This window comes from Candoia aspera, chromosome 4 (assembly GCF_035149785.1).
Source record: "Candoia aspera isolate rCanAsp1 chromosome 4, rCanAsp1.hap2, whole genome shotgun sequence".
NCBI classification, from domain to species: domain Eukaryota; kingdom Metazoa; phylum Chordata; class Lepidosauria; order Squamata; family Boidae; genus Candoia; species Candoia aspera.
In genome coordinates, this window is record NC_086156.1 from 73511652 (window position 1) to 73534301 (window position 22650).

General features: G+C 41.8%; 1 protein-coding gene across 6 annotated transcripts; it reads left to right on the forward strand.

The window, feature by feature from the left end:
* Nucleotides 1-978: 978 nt before the first annotated feature.
* Nucleotides 979-20700, forward strand: ACBD4 (acyl-CoA binding domain containing 4). 6 transcript variants are annotated; one of them, XM_063300557.1, is made up of 12 exons: nucleotides 985-1069; nucleotides 3289-3387; nucleotides 3752-3844; nucleotides 4379-4499; nucleotides 5885-5969; nucleotides 6867-6987; nucleotides 9681-9782; nucleotides 10883-10983; nucleotides 13131-13206; nucleotides 15243-15460; nucleotides 17400-17453; nucleotides 17881-20700. In XM_063300557.1, the coding sequence occupies exons 3-12, from the start codon at nucleotides 3763-3765 to the stop codon at nucleotides 17989-17991; spliced, it is 1071 nt and encodes a 356-aa protein (XP_063156627.1). In that variant the 5' UTR covers nucleotides 985-1069; nucleotides 3289-3387; nucleotides 3752-3762; the 3' UTR covers nucleotides 17992-20700. The 6 variants fall into 6 exon arrangements, with proteins under 6 accessions (XP_063156628.1, XP_063156627.1, XP_063156632.1 ...); XM_063300562.1 differs by having other exon boundaries at nucleotides 17403-17453; XM_063300559.1 differs by having other exon boundaries at nucleotides 3757-3844.
* Nucleotides 20701-22650: the final 1950 nt, after the last annotated feature.

The following is a 22650-nucleotide window of genomic DNA, read 5'->3' on the forward strand; positions in this document are numbered from 1 at the left end:
GTTTCTGTCCTATGATTTCTTCACTATGTTGTTTCTTTGATTCATATATTTCAGAGATGATAAAATCAGGGCCAATACAGTACAGTTCCTGGGCAATAGCTGACACATATTAGTCTCTCTCTTGACTTTGTACAGTACCCCCTTTAAGTTTCCCCACTGATATTCTTGCCCAGTTACTAATAAAGGTATTGTGCAGTTATGCATTTTAGTATGGCTACCATTGCAAGGTTGCAAAATACAGACGGTGGAACAAAGATACCGAATACCAGCCCTTCTCTGACACGTAGTAGTCCTCTGGAGTTTTGTAGCTAAGATAAGGTAGCCCCAGAGTTCAGATGCTTCTATTTCATTTGACACAATATACAAATATCTTTGCTTGGCATTCAGCATGAATTTAAAACAATGCTCAAAGCCAACTTGGTAACACTTCCATCTTGCTTTTGCTAAACAAATGAAACTAGTACTTGTCAAGATAAGCCATCCAGATGGCCTAAAAAGAATAGCGATCCCATGTGATTTTTACTTTTTACACTCCTGCAGTGACTTTCAAGCTCTTCTGACAAGCTTTTTCACCTCATATTGACAAATGCTGAAGAACCTCTGCACACCTTTATCTTACAAGTAATTCATGAGGTCGGCATCTGTTCAGTTTACAAGGAACATGCACGAAATCACATCTACACGTGTGCATGTCGAGTGAACCCAGGAACCGACCCATTAAATGGAGAAAATGAAGATCTCTCCCAGGAGGCGGCGCTGACGGGCACCTTTCACGGGTAAAGTTGTACTGACGCAAAACAAAACACGCGGCGAGACACAAGACGATAAAGAGAGGACTACAGCCTCAAGACGGGGGATCTGCTTCTGCTGATTGGCCGAGGCGAGAGGTGTAACCTTCGCGGCCGTGCAATGATTTGCTGAATCTCGCTTCACCGTGATACAGGCAATATGGGCGGGACTCGGAAGGTCAAAATTGAAAGCTGCTGTTGCAATGATGAGCAAGAAGTTGGCAAACGCGATGCCCGGGCACAGAGGCGAGTGAGCAGAGCACTTTGCAACCGAGTACGAGGTAGGGCTGGTGAAGGGATACCCGTGCCATAATTGCTGAAGGGGAAAAGGGGATCATAGCTGTGAAGCGGACTTAGGGAACCCCAGATGGGCATTAGGTGCCGGAGATACGGTCCTTGCGGCAAGCTGGTGCCCGCCCGGCAGAGATCTTTGTGGCAGGCCGAGAAAGACGGAAGTAAAGGCCGGGGCTTCCACGCTGACACAGAAACAAAGGAATCCTGAAATGCAGCAACAGAAAGCGACTGCAGGCCAGCCGATGCAAAAGGAAAAAGGGATCAGGAGGGGGCAATGGAGGTTTGTGATCAGAATTGACATAGGAGTGCTTAAGTTTTAAAATGCAGAGACATCACTGAAATTATCACAATGGAGGAGTATGTTGACACAGTGTGCAGGCTGGCATAAGAGTAAACGTTGCTGAATAAGTTGGCATTTGGGAGGAGTGGGGAATGGGAGATCAGGTCCTTGTTTTGGAACCTGGGGGAGAGGATACTTATAGTTGGTACAAATGCTCATCTGAGTTAGAAAGGTGAAGAACACTCCAGCCAACACTGTGGCAGGGATGGGGAAATAAGCACTGGACAAGGAGATTGGGCGTGTCTTATAAGAAAAAAAATGGAAGGGGACGACAGCGTTGGACATGGAGGACTGGAGCATGGGTTGCATCAATAAGGCAAGCAAGAGGCATCATCTTAGCTCTGACAACAGAAATCATGTGACGTGACTTCAGGGACACAGAAAGTGCTATTTAGGCAAGAAGGAGCCTGTAGTAGTGGTTGGCACAGATTATGATTGAGTGTAATAATCCATTGGCACTGCCTGAGTGATCCGGGTTGAGGAAATGCTCACCAACCTCAAGATCAACTGCAGATAGATTTGTGGCAGAGAGTGGTCAATAGCTATTTGGCATTGTGATTATATATCACCTTCAGTAAAAGGCAGGATGTGCCCCATTGCCAGTTGCTGGGGGATGAGAACTGGAATGAGCTATTGCACGCCTGCCCCTTGTGTTTGCTTCTCATAGGCATCTGGTCAGTCAATTAGGGAAACACAGTGTGGGACTTGAAAGGGTTTTTGATCTTATCTGGGAGGTTCTTGTGTTTCTAAATATTGGCTTCAGAGCAGAGCCTCAAGCCTATATAGTCTCGTGGGTTTCCCATGTCAAAGTCCAACAGGTTTGTCACTCTGGCAGTGTATGTGCTGGGATAAGAGGTTTCTGGCAGAGGAGCAGAGGCTCATGTTGCCTGTGAGGGCAGTTTACACACAATTTCTCTAAAGCAGTGCTTCTCGACCTTAGCAACTTTAGGACATGACTTCAACTGGCTGAAGAACTCTGGGAATTGAATTCCGCATGTCTTAAAGTTGCCAAAGTTGAGAAACACTGCTCTAAAGCATTGTGAAACTGGCTATGGTCGTCTTCATTCTTTCTGATCTTTGAAAACTTAGGGCAAGCAAGAAACAACATGGGCCAATCAGTGCTTTGACCAATAGAAGAGTGCTTCAGTGTTGCACTTGCTCAGAAGCAGCAGCAGCAGCACCTAGAGTAATACCCATTCTAAATAAAAAGTAGAAAAAAATGGCTATCACCATCCGCCCATTTATTTTCAGGATATAGAGTTGGATTTGTTTGTCTGTTTTGCAGAAAATCTGAACTCTGGGTACTAGAGCAAAGCTACCTGGCTGTCAAGACCTAATTGTTTTTGCTTATAAATTCCTACTGAAAGTTATTATGATGATGGCAGGACACTAGCTTTGCAGCCTGGGCATGTTTCCCAAAAGCTGTAGTTGTAGATTGCAGTATAGAGCCTAGAAACTGATTAGGTCATATTGGCTCTTAAGGTTGACTGGGAAAGTATCTCTGAGTTCAGGCATGGGGCAATGGAGCAAAGTGAAGCTAAAATTCCATGATTGGTGAAATAACCAGTCCTCATCACAGATCACAAAACTTAAGCTTTGCTCATCTGAGCCAGAAGAAAATGTGCTTGGCTGCCCGAGGAGGATGTAGGAACAGAGCCTGGTCCTAGTGCTCAACCAGAGAAACTGGCACACAGGAAGAGATTTAGAATATCTCTCAGTAAGATAAACATGTTGGAATTAGGTGTGGAATTCCAGATGCGATTTTTCTGCAATAATCACCCTACATTGGCCACAGGATTTAATGGCATAGAGACATTATCTTCCAACAGTAAACTTCCAGCTTTTTATCTTTTTCTCTAATTACAGAAAATTTGATAAGGAGGGAAAGATAGATTAGGAACATACTATCTGGAACCATCATTAGGAGCAAGAGATTAAATTGCAGCTCTGCCAAGAATTTGGAAGGTAATTTGGCTGTTATCTGTGTTCTGTATAAATAGGGGTTTGTGGACTAAATTCCCCAAACTGTCTTATGAATACTCTTTGTAAATCCCTTTTTCTATATAAATGCTGATTATTTATTCTGACTAACAAAGATAATTATAATAAACAGGATCTGGGGGGCAAGCATGTCCCTCTAATAGGATCTTGCTGCAACTCACAAGACACTGAGCAGGACAAAAATGTTGGAAGAATAATTCAGTTCTCCTCATCCTTCTTTCTATCACTTCATACTCTCCAGTCAAGACCCAATATTCAATCTCATCTCTGTACCCGTTTTCCCTGGAGTCTGCACACTCCACATTTCAACCTCTTTTTTTAAAATCAGACTAGGTACCAATGGGGTTGAAGACAGAAGAAACAAATTGCCAGAAGCAGTTTGAAGCAGCTGTCCAGGTCATTCAAGGCTTGCCCAAGAATGGTGAGAATCTCTTTGGGGATCTTCTCAAGTTACTTAGCTTACCTATCCCTCTAAGAGCTGACACCAAATGCAAAACTCTCCAGGCTTCTCTGAACAGCCATAAAGAATAAGAAACCAGGATTTTAGATTTAGAAAAACAAGCCAAACCTGTCATTCTCCCCAGATTGAACACTGCCTTAGACAGAATTCTACAGTTCTTTCACTGTGTATGTACAGCACCCAATTTGGCAGAGACACGGTAGGAGGATTTAAACAATAATGACTATTGGTTAATATTCAAAAGAAGCAAATGTATAGTGACCCCTGGTTTGGCTTAAGCTGCCAGGCTGGAAACCACTGGATTTATGTGTTCATATCTTGACACCAATTCCCTCCCTATTAAATGCCTTAAAGAATTTTGTGAACTTGGATTCAGCTGTTTTATTTCCAGTACTGTACAATCGCTGGAGACAGATTAGGGACCGTACAAACAGAATCCTGGCATCAAATACCTCTTTTCATTCAGGATCCTGAACATGTCCTCCATTTTCTCAGGTTCCTACCGCCCTTCGTATGAAGAAATGCTATGTTTCTACAGTTACTACAAGCAAGCAACAGTGGGTCAATGCCAGATCCCAAGACCAGGATTTTGGGATCCTATTGGCAGGTATAAATGGTAAGAATCAAATCGAATTATCCATTCAGTCATATCCGACCCTTGGCGATTCTATAACCCAGCTAGCAACCGAAAGAAGCTGTACAAGATCGGAAATGGTAAGAAAGCCAGTGCCAAATTCTCTCAGCCCCGGATGAAACACTGTCTTTCCTGAGGTTTCTTTTGAGCTAAGAGGACTGTGTTGGAGTCCAGCCTCTGATGTTATTTTAATAACAGAATGCTGGAGCAGACACAATAACTGCTAACTAATGGACATGCAAAGGCATAAGCCTCTCCAACTATAGTAGTATTGTTCAATTGCCCTGGATACTAGTCCAGTACAAAACTGCTTCTTTTGACCTATAAAGTCCTATAGATTTGGAGAGAAAACTATTTGAGACGCTGCCACTCCCTGTATCAGCCTGTGAGCTAATTGCAGCAAGGTGCTTGTGCCCTATTTTTGTTTCCCCCTCCCTGAAAGAAATTAGAATTATGACAATGAGAAACAGGGCTTTCTTTACAGCCTTCCCTTTGGAACAGTCTGAGTTCACACATTCCACTAAGCCAGCAATTTGTGAAACATGGTTAGCTACCTGAGGCATCATTGGCTGGGTACACATATCACACTAAGTCATAAGCCATAGTTTATAAACAACTGTTGTTGGATTTATGCAACACACAGCTAAACAAACCACATTATGTCTTGTGAATCCAGCCTCTGTCATCAGACATGGGAAGGAGCCAATCAGCATTACCTACAGAAGAGGGCAAAGCAGGTGGGCAAGGCACATCAAAGTCCCAGCCCAACACTGAGACATAAAAGCTGGGGCTTCATTCACAAGGTGCAACTGCCATTGTGCCTGTTTTGACACTGCCCCCCTCCCCAACACCACTGACTTTGACTGGAGACCAGAAGAGCTACAAGGCTTTTTTTAGAAATTCATCTTATCAATTCCATAGTTCTGTTATTTTTATCACAGTCATTTGCTATTTTCTTTAACTGAGTTGGATCCAGGCTTAATTACGCTTGGTGTAGATCCATTATTAATTTAAATTATATTAATTTCAACAGACTTACCTCAATCAGCACTACTTTCTGAGCCAATCCATTTTTTAAAAATTGTATTTGTTTTAAATAGTGTCCTCTACATGAAATGTTTAAAATGGACTGTAAATATTTTAAAGTAATTGTGGAAGTGAAATAAAGAGAATGTGATTCATAGCTTATGCAAACTGATGACCATTCATCCCTGAGTGATTGTCCCTGGTGTTCACCCATAGGAAATCCTTAAGAAAGACCCCTTATCGAGAGAGCCTGACTTTCAAGCTAGTTCAACCTCTGGCAGTTTTGTTTTTCAAAAATTAAGCACCTGCCCGAGGTAAGAGATGTTTTGTGGTCTTGGCAGGGATGCCTGGAATAGCTTGGGAAAGATGACCAAAGAGGATGCCATGGCTGCTTATGTTATGGAAATGAAGAAGGCTGCCCAGAAGGTAAATGGTGCAAAATGTTCCTGTTTGGTTGGTGAGGCTGCTGGGTGGGGTCATGGTGGGAACTCACTGTGGTGAGGAGTATCACTGAAGGGGGGCTGCAGCGCAACACCAAACCCTGCTAAGAAATATGAGGCAGGGAGAGGACAAGAAAGAAATGGCAGGAAACTGCCCCAGGGCTCAGGCTTGAACCTGCACTTGAGGACTTAAAATTCAGACTACATGACACATTTTTTTTGTAATTCTCTAACTATGCACTAATTACATGCATGCTAATTATTACATCATAATAGCTATTACAAGCTAATGTTTACATAAGTAATTGGAATGTATTTGGAGAATCCAAAATTGGGGGATTTATATTATTGCAGGCAGATCTGTGTCAAGATATTTTACTTGACCATTTTCACCCCCTCTGCCCTCCTCTCTGCTTCAAGCTTCTGGTCTTCATGTTTGTAGTAAAAGATGTGGAACAGGTGCAAAAAAAGTACACTGCTGCACGAGTGTCATTCTGATCTCACATTCAAGACATCCCAGTTAGAAAAACCAATTGCATCTGTCCCCCTACTTTATAGATAACTTTCTTCCTGCTTTGTGGCCAAGTTAATGAAGTATAACTAATTCTGGAAATACTTAAATGGGGAACAAGAGGTGGGGGAGGCTCCCAGGTAAGTACCCCTCCATGAGCTAGCAGTGCCTTTATTGAGTGCAATTTGTGGTCCTGCTGTTCTTCTCTTACGAAGATTAAGGAGGCACCTCAGGAATCTCTATGTTCTAGTAGGTCAGGTCTGTGTTTTCTTTGTTTCAACAATGCCATCACTGCAGCTACTTCCAGGTCACTCACGGGGGCCCAGGGAATGGTGGTGTACCACCTGGGATCCCTTCTAGACTTTCTGGCAGGTCATCAACACTGTGCCGATGGACGAAGCATCAGAGGACATGTTTGTATACTTTGAACCCCTCTATGAAGTGATTGATGATATGCCCAGACCCCCCGAATCCTTCTTCAAGAATAAATCAGGTATGCTTGTGGGCAGCAAAAGCGGGTTGGGAGGGAAGCATTTGGGATACTTTCACCAGTTGTGATTAGATAGCTATCCCTTTTTATGACTTCAAGGTCCACAACCTAAACATGAAAGCCATCTTGCTCCCTAACCTACCTCCTCGTCTCCTTGCCTCCTCCTTTGTGAACTTTGCTGGGGCTTCCATGCAATTTGGTGCACAAAGTATTGTGTTCTTGGGAATTTAAGGAGCTTGACAGACACGTTTGGGTATGGAGCATCGGTCCTCTAGGCAAGGGAGTTTCAACCAGATGACCTTGTTTCATGTTGCTTCCCAAGCCCTAATCTTACTTTTTGTCCTGCCTCCAAGTTGCTCAAGTAGTGCATCAGTTGGGAGTGGAGCAGTCAAACCTGCTTAGACATGTTTGGGACTTTGACACAGGAAGCAGCCCTCAAAAGAGCTACAGAGCAGCTTGGGATCAGTTGACTTAAAAGGAGATTTGGCCTATCCCCAACTCTTACCTCTTCTTGCAGTGATGAACAAAAGCCACTCAATAGCTGGGTTTATAACACACTGTGCAGGTCTGTTAAAGACCTAGCAAATACATAGTCAAAACATGCAGAACCACATTTGGTTAGGGTTAACTGTGGTTAGTGTTTTGTGGCTGAATAATACAAATCAAGCTTGTTTGGCTTATGATTCAGTGCATTGTGTGAGCCCAGAAAACTTGTTAATTCAGTAAAAAAAGGATGTTGTGTGAACATAACCAGTGGCTGGCTTCACTAACATGCAGTTTAGGCTAAAATAGGATGAGTAGTTCATGGCTCACTGTGTGAAACTGCAGAATTTCATGTGGCTGCTCTTAGGATGAATTCTAGAATCCAGGGGGTCCTCAACAAAAGGTTCTCTGCTGTCCAGTGGGTCTGGCTGCAGTTTATATAGTAGCAGGGACAGACAAAAGACGTGATTTAACATTTCCCAGAGTGATATTATATTGGAGACATTGTCAGTAAAATAAAATGGCAGCTTGCATTTCTGGCTTCCAAGCACATGTGAGATAGCTTGAGACTGGTGGGCTTGCCAGGGTGTCAGTGCTGTGGAGGTGCCCAGGAGTGCTGTTTTCCTGTGCCAGGTTTGACTCCCATTTGATTAAGCCAAGTTTGTACAAGAGAACTGCCCTGTCAAATATGCTGTATGATTTGGCACTGTGTGCTCCTTGCCTTTCAGTGGCATCTGATATAGGCCATCTGAGCTATTCATAGGAGTGCCTCTCTGCTATCTATTTTGGCCTGTATATATAGGCAGCTACTATGTTTCTGGTTACGATATATTGTTGGTAGTTCACCAAGTAACTTTGAGCCATTCACCTTCTCTGACTCGACCCAAATCACAGGGTGGTTATGGGAGAAATTGGATGATTACCACCTTGAGTTCCTGGAAACAAGGCAGGATATAAATCAAATAACTAAAATAAAGGTCCTCAAACCCAGAATACTGCTTATCTGAAGTCTCCCATGAATGCCAATCCAGTTTTTCTTAAACCTAATTTTTTTCTTTGGTGGAAGTAGAAGCAATTCCTCTCTTCAGTTATATCCTTTTTCCTTCCTTTCCTGCAAAATCAAATTACTGACCCAGGGGAGGGTGAAGGGCTTCATTTAGCTCAATGGATGGTCTTTTCTGGAGTCAGTTGTTTCTACATATTCTAAAAGCTTTTCTGCTAAAATAAGGCGAACAGTGTGGAGTAGTGGGTAAGGTATTGGACTCAACTATAGAAGCCCACAGGGTGATTTTGGCCCTGTCACTCTCTCAGCCTAACCTATTTCTCAGGTTTATTGCAAGGAGAACATTAGGAAAAGGGAGTGCTGTGTATGCCAACCTCAGCTCCTGAATGAAATGTGGGATAGGAATCAAATAATGTGCCTTTAAGTTTAATGTTAGTGAATATAACAGATAACAGACTTGAGAATCAGTGAGTATTTTGAAGCTTTTAATCAGTGCTATGTGTTCAGCCATGTGTGCAAGTCTTTAGCCAACTTTTAGAAACTTCCTTTTCCTAGTATTAAAGCACACATGAAAAGATCTTCACAGCCAAGATGCTGTCTCTGCCCAAACCGCTCCGTACTGGGAGAGTAATTAAAGAGCTCTTTGCTTGCTCTGCTCTCAGTGACTACTCTCCTCTCTGCTAATCATCCACTTTAAATCACGAGCTTGTCTTCGAATTCCAGAGACCTGGAAACAGTCATGCCCAGTTTGGGTATTATTTGCCTTGTGGCCATTAACTTCAACACATAGTACTCTCATGCTTAAATTAAAGCATTGCATGAAACAAGGCTATGCAAATCATTTGACAAGGCACGCCCTTTGGATTTGTTCCTCAAAGCTTCCAGGCCATCACAGCTGATCAAAGGCTTGGCACAACTGCTTTGAGGCTCTCCTAAAGTTTCTGGGCATGTGTGCCTAGATTTGAAGTCCATCCTTGCCAGGGTCCCTAAAAGCAGCCATGCCAAGCTTTCAAGGAGCTGGATTGCTTTTTGGCTTTGAAGAGCAGATCCAGCAAAGCACTTAGTTGAGTCGTTTCTACAGACTAATAACAAAACGAGACTAATACCAACCATAACCCTAATACCAAAGCTGTAGCTGTTGATAAGGGAAAACTAGTATACCCCAGACCCTTAATGGTCAACAATGAAAGACATTCTGTTCTTTCTGCAGCTAAACTGGACTCGGAGACTGCCTCTTTGCAAAATAGTTCATTAAATGGACTTGCTGAAATCTGTCCAAATCTACCGGTGTATGGAGAGTGCAAGCAAGCAGGCAAGTACATCTCATAAAATGTTCATCATGGTGACAGGGGAAGTATGTACCCTGCGTATACTGCAAGGATCCCCAATAGATAATGTGCATTCCTTTTACTTTATACTGAAAAATGCAGTGGTTTACCCTGTAGGATCACTGTTACGGAGTGAAGCTACTTCATGTCAAGGCAGAGGACAGGTTTTGCCTTCCCTGCAAGCATTCGCTCCTATATGGAAATTATATTTGTATAAATGGGACAGAATTGGAATAGTAACCTGCTTCCTGCTCCTTATGAATTCAACCATTAAGAACTAAGTCTGTAAGGAGAGGGTCAGATTCCTTCCTTCTTCAGTAGATGTACTTTTCAATAACCAATGCTGTCACTGTGATGGAACTTTGGATCTCTATGATACTGTAGAACTTTGTAGCCCTGCTCAAATAACCTTCAGGTTTCCTTTGGAGAAGCCATGACAATGTAGGGTTTGTGTACAAAGCCAAAACTTGTGAACGTTCCCATTCTGAGCAAGAGATAGCTGATTTGGAGAAGGTGGCTCTTTTCTTCCCTTTCCTCCTCCTCCTTTCTAAAAACTGATGTCATAAATTATAAATCAACCCATTGGTTCATTGATGCTGAGCTTGATTCTTGGATCTTAATATGCTGTACATAATTTAAGTAGTGGGATCAAAGCAGAGCACTGTGTACTATTTTCCTTCTCTTGTAAATCAGATAAAAAGCTAGGTCACTATGCAGTTCAGATTTATTTTTATGAAATGTATACCCACTGCAATTGCCAGACTCTCAAGATCTGACATCTCGCAAGCCAACTTATACAACATGCCCACATCAACATTTTTAAACACTTAAATCTTTAGTAAGGTACTAAAGCCTCCCTTGTTTTCTTGGACCAAATATTTATCTTCATCACTGGCCAGATATTGGGAACCTGGGGTAGAGATTCCAAAAGTGGGGAAAGGAACTTAACAGCTGACATCTGGATTTTCAGATTTTGTAAGATGCACTTGCATGTGCATGCACACCCATACATATCTCCTCTCTGTTTCTCCTGACTGTACCTTATTGCTTCTATTCTGAGCCATATTTTTTTTTTCTTTTGCAGGACCTGGCCTTGCCAATAAAGCTATGAAGAGCAGCCAAGTGACCAGTGATTCAGAGAAAGAGGTGTTCTGTGATAGCCTAGAACAAGTGGAGCCTCATCAGGTGATGAAATGATACATGGAGTGGAGATGAAGAGAGCAGGAGGAGGCTTAACTGAAAAACTCTGTCTCTAAACACAGCCAGATAGCACATGTTAAAATGCTGTGGTCCAGTGCATGAGTTGCTAGAAAAATATGCCATCATAAAGTGTGCTGTCCTCACTGCTGATCACTATTCTGCTTCAGTATCAAAGCTGGCGCGTAGAGGTGTCCTTACTGTTTGAATGTGAAGCAAATTTAAAAAAGCAGTTGGTGGGTTCTCCCACTTTGTTTTCCCTCCCACCAGTCATTACCTGCAGTGGGAAAAACAGCACCACCAACTGCTCTGAATTGGGGACGGGGAATGGGCAGGTGTAAGCAAATGCTTAGAACTGTTGGTTAAGCCACTTATCAAGTTGTGTGACTAACAAGTAACAGATGCAGAGATGCTCCATGCTGTGGTCAGTTGGGATGTTTCTGAACACAGGTCTAGCACTTTTCCGAAAGAGCACTAAACCCACGTCCAAAAGTAACCTGGCTGCCAAATCATAGGAGTGACACCGCTGCATGAAGCAGGAGGGAGCCATCAACAACAAGCAAGCTCCATCCTCAGCTATTGCTGCCAGTGGGTGGCCATGGCCAACAGCACCTAGAAGTAGCCTATTTGGTAGTTCACATGGCACCACCCCTGCCATCAAAATTACCTCTTGTCATCAGGAGGAGGGGAACCTATAATGCTTCGCTGGTGACAGCCACACATAGTTGGCAGAACCCAGCTCTTTTCTTATTTCAGTGAACCACTCTGTGCAGCACAGAACTAGTGCTCTCACAAGCCTGGGTTTAAAAAACAGGTCTGGCCCTCTTTCAGAAGAATGTTAAACCTGTGTTTATAAACCTGTCTATATCAGGAATCTCCGTAAGACCTGACAAGTGCTTTGGAAAGCCCCAAGCAGGCATTACGTGGGCAAAGGCCTCTGTGCGTCCAGACTCTGCTGCAGCCCAAGTGAGAATGGCTTTGGAGGGCAATGCCCAGGGACAGGAAGGAAGTGGACATACCTACAGCAGCCTAAAGAAGCCAGTGGAAGTTATGCAGATCCTGCCCCTGACTGCATCAGCAACTACATAATTGATGGATTATCCCTAGATCATATCAACAGTAAAAACTGTCAGCAAAAGAGGGAAAGCACTATTTTAAAACTGGAACAAATCAAAGGCAACTTTAAGTCACTTCAAGCTGTTGGCTGGAGGGGAGGTAGAGACATTGTTATGAGGACATGGCATAAAAATGGTTACTGGGGCATGTTCATGCTCCACAGTTAGGGAGTCCTCTGAGTAGGATATCCTGACCCCACACCAACAAGTTCAGTTGTTTAGGGAGATGGCAAGAAGTTATCTTCTACTCTCCCATTGGCAGTTTTGCTATATCTAATCAATTATATCACAGAACTAATTTTGCTGTGATCAGATTCTTTTAAAAGGCATTTAATCAGCTCAGGGCTCCTAAACCAAGTTCATCTAAAGGGCCATGTTTTGAGGACATCTAACTTGAGTGACTTATGCAGTTTTAGCTGTTCAACTAAATAAAGCAATGCTCTTTTCTAGATACATGGATTTAGGCAAGATAAAATTTGCAACAGCAACAAAGATGGAGGTTTTTGGTATGTTAAGACTTGCAAATCTGAGCAGATGGACTGAGACAAAACTTCTTTCAAGCATCTAGCTCCTTGATTCTTTAATTTACTCACATTCACTCACACACGAGTGTTAATCTGTATGAGGTGAAATTTGAAAACTTACTAGAAATTACAATAGGGAAATAAAAGGCATCTTATGTTTGGCTTTCAGTATTCTGTCATTAAAAAAAACTGGGTTAAGATACATTTCCCAGCACTGCTAAGGAGGGCCAATCCTCCCACCTGAACAGTTGGCCTCCCAGTCCCCCACCCCGCTCCAGACACAGTAGCTCTAGGATATCTAATGGCTTCCCTCTCAGCTGAATAACATTTGCAGTCCCTTAAGGCATTTTGTAGGGTTACTGACAGAAAACTAGATAACTCCCTAACAATCAACACTTAATTTTAATTTAAATTGGGGGGAGGGGAACACTATGGTGATTAAAACAGTAAAAGGCTGATTCTAAAAACCTAGTTTGTACTTCTACTTTCTCTACAGGCCAGAAGACGGTCAGCCAAACAAAGCTTTCCCTTGAGCAACCCTCCCGGAAGTCGAGCTGCGGAGAAAAGGGGGTGTAAGTTTTTAGGGTGTTCTTAATTGGAGAAGGAAGCCAAGCAGAGGTGACACCTAACCTTTGCCTCGAAAAGAAAGCACAGCTTGGCCAGCAACAGGTCTAGGACACACCTGTGGGTGCTGTGGCTCGTGCATTTGGCAACAAAATGCCATGTTTCATCCACAACTGCAAACAGGCCTGGAAAAGAATTTGCTTTTATTCTGAAGTAATGGAGTAAGGGAAAATGTCTAAGTTTGGCAGAAAACACATGTTCCTATTCCAAAAAAATTGAATGCAGCTCTACCAGAAAGGACATCCACAAGAGATCTTCTGTTGTACTTCCACAGCAGAAATAATCCTTGAGAGGTGAGAAGTACGAAAAGTAAGTGGGAAGGAACAGATACTGTTCTAGTTGGGCAGCCATATAGATAAATAAATGTTCACAAGGAGTGAGATAAAAATGGGAGATGTCATAGAATTCTGCCAAATTATTTTACCAGCTTTTCAGCCAGAGTCAACCAGAAGTATGAGCAAAATCTGCTACCCACTTCCATTTACACATTGATCAGTGGAAAGAGTTAGAGGAAAATTATGCTAAGGCTTAAGACCACTTGGGACTAGAACTGAATTTCACCACTGGGCTGTATTAAAACATGAGAGCTGAGTTTGGAGGTTGAATGAACCCTCATGTGAAAGTCCCTTTGCATTCAGTACCACTCCTCATAGAAAGGTATACAAAACTTTTCCCCCTCCAATTTGATAGTTTACTACATCCAAGGAGCATTTTATTTGAGGAATGCAGTGAAAATATGCCTCCCCAATCCAGGATTTTCTGTCTAAAGGAAGGATGGAAAAAGAACAGTGCACCAGTAATTTCATCCCAAAGTTAAATCACAAGTTTTACTCATCTGGGGCTGATAGTCTTATCCTATGTTTCTACCTTACTTCCTGTTGGACTCCTCTAATTTTTGTAGTGATAGTATTCTCCAATCTTGTGTTCCGTAGACATGTTAGGACAATACCTTCCAGTTTTCAGCCAGCAGAGCATTCAAAGCACCTAAAGGGCATCCAGTTAGAGTGTAGTAGAGAAAATACCCCCAAAGCATGCATGTTGCACGCAGGCTTCTGAAAGCTGTTCTAGGCCACTTGTAAACTAAACACCAGAACTGTGTAACAGTCAGATCCCTACCACTACTCAGCCCATTGTAGCTTAGAGAGCAGTTGTGAGAACAGAATTGAAAAGGACGCCAGTTCTTGAGCTCCTGGAGGAAAATTGGGATATAAATGCAACAAGTCAGTAACATCTGTCCCTAATACACGTATGTCTATCTTACTGACCCTCTCTTGGAAGAATTTCCCGCTGTGCTGTTCAAGAAGCTGGAGATGGTGGTTTTCTGGGGCAAAATGTGCAGCCCTGAATGTGTCCTGCCACATGACTGGGCTGGCCTTGTACAGCATATGCTTCAAATGATAATGCAGAAAGATCCTTTTGCTCACCCTTTCCTCCCCCACTGGAGGAGCACCTGGTTACACTGGAGGATTCTCCTGATCTGCTCAGGTCTTGGCCTTGAGGAGGGTTAATTAGTAACGCGCCAGTGCAGATTCAGCTGGTCATTGCTCTTCCCTCCAGTTCCTCTCACTCTTCCTGCCTTGCTCTGGTTGGTTGTACTACTGTTTGATTAGCTTCAAACCTTAGGGACTGGAACAATGTTTCCTTTATTTGCATAGCTTCCAAACAAGCTTTGGCTTTGCCATCTCTCAGTGGAATGCATGAACTTTACTTGTCATTAGTTTTGATGCATTGGAACCCCTGATATTTGGGCTATCCACACTATGTCTTGCAAGTGGGGGGAGGCTCAGGTAAGAGAGAAAGACTGCAATCAAGTGAAACAATGGCAGCCCCTTAAATCTTGTTCTTCCCGCCCCAAACTTGATAGCCATGTACACCGAGAATAGGGATGGTGCCCAGGCACATTTGAATTGTGGGATGCTCTCATTTTAAAATATTAAGGTCTCAGTCTTTGGGAGTTATCTATCCATTTTTTTTTCTGCTACAGCTGCAATGGATCTTTCGGCTCCATCTCATCTTACACACCCGCAGACTGCCCCAGCTGAGATCAGCAGCAGTCCTGAAGCCATCAGAGAGCGCCAGGCAGGTGTCTTGACCCAGAAGGATATAACCCTGCAGGCGATGAGCACCATTCAAGCTTTGCAACGGGATATGAAGAAAGTGATGGAAAGACTCAGCTACTTGGAATCATGGGCAGCTTTGCAGGTGTGTTGCTTGTTCTGAAAGTTGACAAGACAAGCATGTTGGTTTATAAATGTACAAATCACTGCTCAGCTCAGAAAGCTCTAAAAGCAACATATGAAAAATGAATATGTTGGGGGCAAGCTGCAAATTAAAGGTCTTGGACTTCTTGCGTAGGGATTTTGAAATTAAACCAGTTGCAGCTCTGCAAGATCAATGTGACCCGGTCTGTTTGAGGGAAATGAGGAGACATGGGGTGGGGGAGGGGAGTAAGTAGTAAAAGGAAGGATGGGGGGAATGGCAGGAAAAAAGCAGGATGTCAGAAAGAGATTAGGTAGCCCCATCCATTGTTACTTAAGCTCTATCCACTATTTGCTTAAGTCCCACCCACCAACATGGAGTACTCCAAACAAATTTATAAACTAATTCTGCCTTCAGAGAACAGAAGGCTGCTATTGTGCTGCATTACAGTTTAGTAGGATGAAGTCCTAAACTTAATTAGAATCAAAATACAAATGGAAGATCCTGGTTTTCCTCTAGTAGTGCATTTTTTTTACGTGCTGGAGATCTTATCAGTACAAACCTGCTTGTGTATTAAGATCTTTAGAAAATAATCTGATGTGCATCAAAGCTATGTCTGATGCTTTGGGGGGGAAATTGGCAAGATCCTTTTAGCTGGCTGCACCAAGGGCCCCTAAATTCACTTTCCAGGGAGTTCTTCCAAGCTGACTCTGACTTTGGAGCAATATGTAGGGATCTTCCTGTTTCAGACAATGTTTGGCCTTTTGAACTCTTCTTTCTCCACTTTGAAGAACCATTTATAAATCTTAGATTTTTAACTGATTTTTTTTATCTTTTTAATTTTGTGCTTTTGGAAGACATTTTCACCTGTATTTTTTACTAGATATTGGTGCAACTTAGTTGTTCTATTATACTGTAGTTAGCCACCTTGGACATCTACTATGTTTATCATGCTTTGTGAAGGGACCATAGTTTTCCAGGATCCTTGAGGATTACTCAGAACCACAGTAGCAGGTCAAGAAAGGTACAACCATGTCCATAATTATGATTGGCTGTTGCTGTTTGACATCATGCCTCATAATATAAATGTATTAATTTGATATTTTTCTTTTAAAACACAGCTGGAGCTTTGGAATAATGAAAAAACAGATGGCTTGGAGTTTTAGCAGGGCATTTAATAGCCAATAAATTATGTCTGTAGAGGCAGCGTAACACTCTTTGCCAGTGTTGAAGAAAAATTAATGCAACAAGTTCTTTTTAATTTCTGTCTGAACACTGATTTCTTGAAATGACTTGGATGGTTCCCAGGTGGCATTCTACCCAGACGGTGTATAAAGCCACAGTGGTTTAGCTTTAGCTGCTGAATTCTGCTTTGCGTCATTCTTTCGTTGAATAGACAGCTGTACATTTGTTCACCACAATACACCTCTAAATCCTCTCCTTGGGTCCCATAATGCCACTGCATTTATCTTACTTTCCTCCTGTCATAACTAGCCTCCTCCTCCAGAGTGTACTGATGTTTGTTGTGCTGTGATCATCGTTTGATGATCCTGCTGACCATTGGTATAACTTTGTATCTGCCTGCTTTTACACCAGTTGGTGATGGCAAAATATGTTGAGAGGAATTTAGATGTTTCATAATTTCTTACAGAAACATTTGTATTTAAAACAAATACAAAAACAATGAAAACGCATCTCCCTTAATTCACATTTTTATGTAAGTGGTTCGAGGCAAGAGATGTAAAATTACACACAATTGCCAAGGAGTCAGGATTTTTAAAACATATTGTTAAAACTTCGTATTTATCTATTATCTCCCATCCATGTATAGACTTACCCCCAACTATTGATACCTGAAATAGATTTTCAACAAAATTGCTTAGAAAATAGAATGAGAGGGGGATAGTGCTCTGCCTCCACTCTTGATTTTTCTGTCTTTCAGCAGCATCCATCCATGATGAACCCTTGTCTGTCAGCCAAAGTACCTGATGCAAAGGTATGAGGACTCATTATGGGGAATGTTCCAAATGCATTGATACAAGCAGGTATATAGATGGGTAAGAGGCTGGCTGCTAATTCTGAGATGGCCTCAGGAGTGCAGCCTTAAATGAGAAATACAAACAGCAGTAGTAATAATGTACAAGGTTCCTCTGGGCTTATCTCAAAATGCTTTCTGTCAGCAGTAGCAGCACTCCCCCCCCACATTCACACCAACCCCCATTAAGCAGTAGGAAGATTTGATTAATAAAACTTAAAAATGATTAATAGGTAAAATTAATCACCTTATCTGAATCTTAATCTGAGAAATGATAAGCCCGTTGGAGAGAGTAGATCTCCTTTGTTTGGAATTTCTGGAATCCAGGAGGGTTGACAAGCACTTCTAATTTTTCCTTCAGCCCCTGCCATCTTTTTTTATCTCACAGGAACTGCCAAGTTGGCCTGTGCACCTGTCTCCTCATACCTGGTTTTTCTTGTTGGCTTGGCCTTTTGTTGTCCAGTGGCTACTTTGGTGCTTCCAGAGACAGAAGAGATGAATTCCTTATTGTCATTTAATAATATTAAAGGAGAAAAACTCCTTGGAAATGGCTGGAAATATCAGTTTGAACTCCAAACATTGGACTCCTACCAGCACTTACCAATGACCATACTTTTTCATCTTTATCAATCTACCTTGCTACAATCCTGTGGTTCACAGAGGAAGATATTTAATACACTTTGATTTTTTACCAACTAAATGTAAAGCAAAGATAAAGATGAGTGCAAAGGAAAATTCAAGTACAGAGTCCTTATTCAGTCAGCATGAAGAAAGGTGCAAAGGGAAAATGATGCTTTAACAGACAAGATATATCCTAATAAGCCAATGGACTTTAACTTTGCAGTGGTGTGCTAAAAAAGTAACCCTTAACCCTGCAAGACTCTGAAATGAGGTGGTATGGGTATGGTAAACAAACTTTTAACTAGTCCAGGAAAGGAACATTTCTGCTACCAGCTGCCCAACACCTAAGGAGAAATGAACGTGGCAATGTCTTTTTTTGTCCCAGGTGGCCTAAAATCATTCCAGCTGTAAAAAATAGTTTGATGCTAAATAAAGAAGCTGTGGTCTCCTTCCTTGTCTCTAACACCTACTTCTTCCAAAAATCTGGTTAAAAAAAGAGTTCCCAAGGAGAGATTTCTGTTCTACTTCTCATTTGCCTGCGCTTCCTGTTCCAACCAAGGGATCAAAAATTGGGAACACTGGCCAAGCTCTTAGTCCAAGGGCATACAGTGAGCATCATGCTATCGAGAAGACAATATAATGGACGGAGCCTTCCATAGCTGCTGCTATCAGGTTCTCACCATCTATTCTAGAAACAAGAGATTGACAACTTGACATGGTAATGACTAATCTCATGCATCAACTTAAAGGCAGAGGGAAGAATCCCTCTGAGAATGAACAGTGATGCCTTTCCCTCCACACTGAGGTTCCTCACCACCTGTCTCTTCACTTTGGGAGCAATGCATATAGTTAACATAAAAATAGTCCTGCATCCAGTTCTGAGGATTACAAGAAGGCTACCAACAGAATGAACCATATTCAGAAGTTTATTGATAAAGACATCAGGGAGTCATAGATCCAGTCAAATCCAATAAGGAAAATCTAAAGGAGTTATTTGGTATGCCTTGCCTGAATAAGAAATAATTAAAAGGCTGTCACATAGCTGAAGGAGCAAATTTACCTTATGTTGCTCAAGAGAGTTGGACCTGAACCGATTCAAATTATAAGAACGGATTCCGAGTAAACATTAGGAGCTAAGTGTAGCATTGTATGAGTAGACTTTTTTTTCTCTGCTTCCACGCAACCCTCTGCATGCCACTATCAGCTCCAGAGGGTATCTTAGTTTTCCGAAGTAAATCAGAGTTGTATATATTGGCTTTCAAGGGGATTGATGGCCTGATATACCACTGGATAAGCTAAGAAGAACTACCTGACAGTACAAACCGACAGTGGAATAGAGTGCCTCAGAAGACAATGGACTGTTTTTAAGCATATATTTCAAGGCAGAAATTTACTGTAACACTACATTTACAGCATTGACATACATGATTTTTGAGGTCCCCTTCATCTTTATGTCTGGGTTTCAATTTGCTAAGAATTGTTTGTGTTAACTATGAATTGTTAACCATAATTGCCTGGATCATATAAGCTGCTAAACAAACTGGTTTATAGGCTACATGACCGAGTTCATATATCACACTAAATCAAACCCAAACAAACTATATTATGGATGGGTTCAGACACTGCTAAGTTGGAGTGAAGGAGAACTGGCAGCCTCAAAGATTCTTTTCTGTGGATCTCAGACCTTGTCTTAAAAAATCAGCAGCTTTCCACTGTTTTGAGGTGGGAAAACCATAACAACTGTTGCAAATTCTTAACATAGGCTTTCTCAGACTAGGAAAAGAAATGGAAAATTCCATTCTGCTCATATACATAATAATTACCATATCCATTTTGTATCATTGCTCCACACACTGTATTCCTTATCTCCAACAAAAACGTTAAATACGGCCCCTGATCTCCAAATGGTTGCTAATCCCTGCACCATCATAATATGGTTTGTTTAGGTTTTGGCTTGGTGCAACACGTGAATCTTATTGATGTAATTTGTTCATGTTGTATGAATCCAACTTTTTTTAAATCACAGTTAATTGCAGTGGAGGGCAAGCAAAGTTCCTGTGCTGTATGTAGCCTCAGCTGTCTTTCTGCAGTCCCTAGAATACCCTTTCCCTGTGATCACCAGAAGAGTGATATTTTGAAACTCACAAAAATAATAGTGTAATATCTAAAATAGTATAACAGGTTTTTAAAATTACCCCCAACCTCCTGGAAAAAAATGGAAAAATCCTAGTCCTGTCACTATCTGATGTGGCCACCTCTTGTTGCCCCATGTTAAATGTGGTGTACAACAAAAGATGACCCACCTCTGACTTACGGTTTAGCATGCAGGTGAGCCCAGCTATTATAGCATATTCATTAACCATTTTTGGCTTACAGCAGAATTAGTTGACTTTTTTGTGACATGGGAGCTGCACTTTTAATTGTTAAAATTTTAGGGGCTTAAGACCATAGGGGTATGTGGCCAGTCATGCACTGATATATCAAAATGGGCAGGCCTGAAATGTTCACCTCTTCTGTGGAGGCTTCAAGGTAGATTTCAAGTCAAAATAGATGTATTAAAGCTTAGCAGTGCCAAAAGGTACAAAAATTGCACTGTCAAAAGTCTCTCTTTTGTGGCCAAATTTCAATGGTGCGAACTTTGGGCAACTCACGACCAATTTGCAGACATTTGCAAACCCAGTTCAAGCGAACAGTCATACATGGCTCTTGCAAGCTGATTCTCCAATAAATGTGTGCAGGAAAATGGTTTAGAATGTTTACATAAATTAGTCATATAAAAATTGCAGGTGTGGTGGTAGTGAACCAATAATATGAGCAATACCATGGTCCCTATCCAAATTCAAATAGGAAATGAGCATATGTCTTTTTTAGAAACACTTATTACATTTAAGCTACATGTAACATTCAGGTACATGTCCTCTTCCCTTTGTATCCATCAGGCTTCCTACTATCCCTGACTTTATATATATATATATATATATATATATATATATATTGAGAGAGAGAGAGAGAGAGAGAGAGAGAGAGAGAAATAAAATATGGCAAACTAGCATTCTGCAAAACAGAGCACCACCCTCCAGCATTAGCTTTCTTTTCAAGAATTTCTCTGGGCCCAATAGGTGTTCTTATAAATAAAATAAAAATGGGGAAAAGGGACAAAGATAAGCTGAAACAGTATGGAACATCCTGAGAAACTAGAAGAATGGTTGCTTGCAATCTCATACTGCATGCAATTTCGTACATGCATTTCTTTGTTTAATTATTATATTTTTTAGACCACCTCGATCTTCAAAAAACTTCTAAACATCCACCAAGAACAGCTGTCACAAGCCAATGCAGACAATTAATTCATAGACATACAATAAATATAGAATACATTAAATATTATAATTAACAACTACAGACCTGGCACTCATGATTCCCTGCAGTCAGGACCCAAAGGCTATCTGGAACAGCCAAGTTTTTACCAGCATCTACAAGGCTGTAAGAGTGAGGGCCACTCTTTTCTTGGGAGGGAAGCTGTTCCCCAGGTGGAGAGTTCCTACAGCCCACTTTTGCATCCCTCCCACTGGTCTTCTCAGTAGGTGAGGACTTTCAACAGGTGTTCCCTGTTCACTCAGACTGGGCAGGTAGAAGCTATCTAGGACAAGCAGCCTTGTTGGTTATTCAGGCCCTGAGCTATATAGGTTTTTGACTAGCCCAACAATGGGGTTATTTTATGAATACAAAAGATTTTTGAGAGCTTTTTTCTGAGAATGCTATAACATGCTCTTGGATGCCCAAATGTGCTCTTCCCCCCAAATGTTGCCTACCTCTGGCATAAATCTAGACAGACTACTTATTATGAACCAAGAGGAAAGGAGGCAGTCCATAGGAGGAAAGCTGATAGGCTGTCACCTTATCATCTACCATTCCTCATTGGGCAAGCAGGACAGTCAAAACAGGAGCTAAACTTGTTATAATTTAGTCCAATATTATAGTTAATATGGAGAGCCAGTTTGGTGTAGTGGTTAAAGCACCAGGCTAGAAACCAGGAGACCTTGAGTTCTAGTTCCACCTTAGGCACAAAGCCAGCTGGGTGACCTTGAGCTAATCATTCTCTCTCAGCCCTAGAAAGAAGGCAATGGCAAACCACTTCTGAAAAACCTTGCCAAGAAAATTGCAGGGACTTGTCCTGGCAGTCTCTGAGAATCAGACACAATTGAACAGATTTTTTTTAAAATAGTGAATATAATATGTTTATATTAAAGAGCCAGTTTGGTGTAATAGTTAAGGCACCAGGCTAGAAACTGGGAGACCATGAGTTCTAGTCCCTCCTTAGGTACAAAGTCAGTTGGCCATGGGCCAGTCACTCTCTTAGCCCTAGGAAGCAGGCAATGGCAAACTACTTCTGAAAACCTTACCAAGAAGATGCAGGGACTTGTCCAGGCAGTCACCAGGAGTCAACACTGATACACACAGATACACTCACACTATATATGCCCAATAAAATTCAGAGCTACAGCATCACAGATGCTATTGCCTGAAGAGCTCCAAG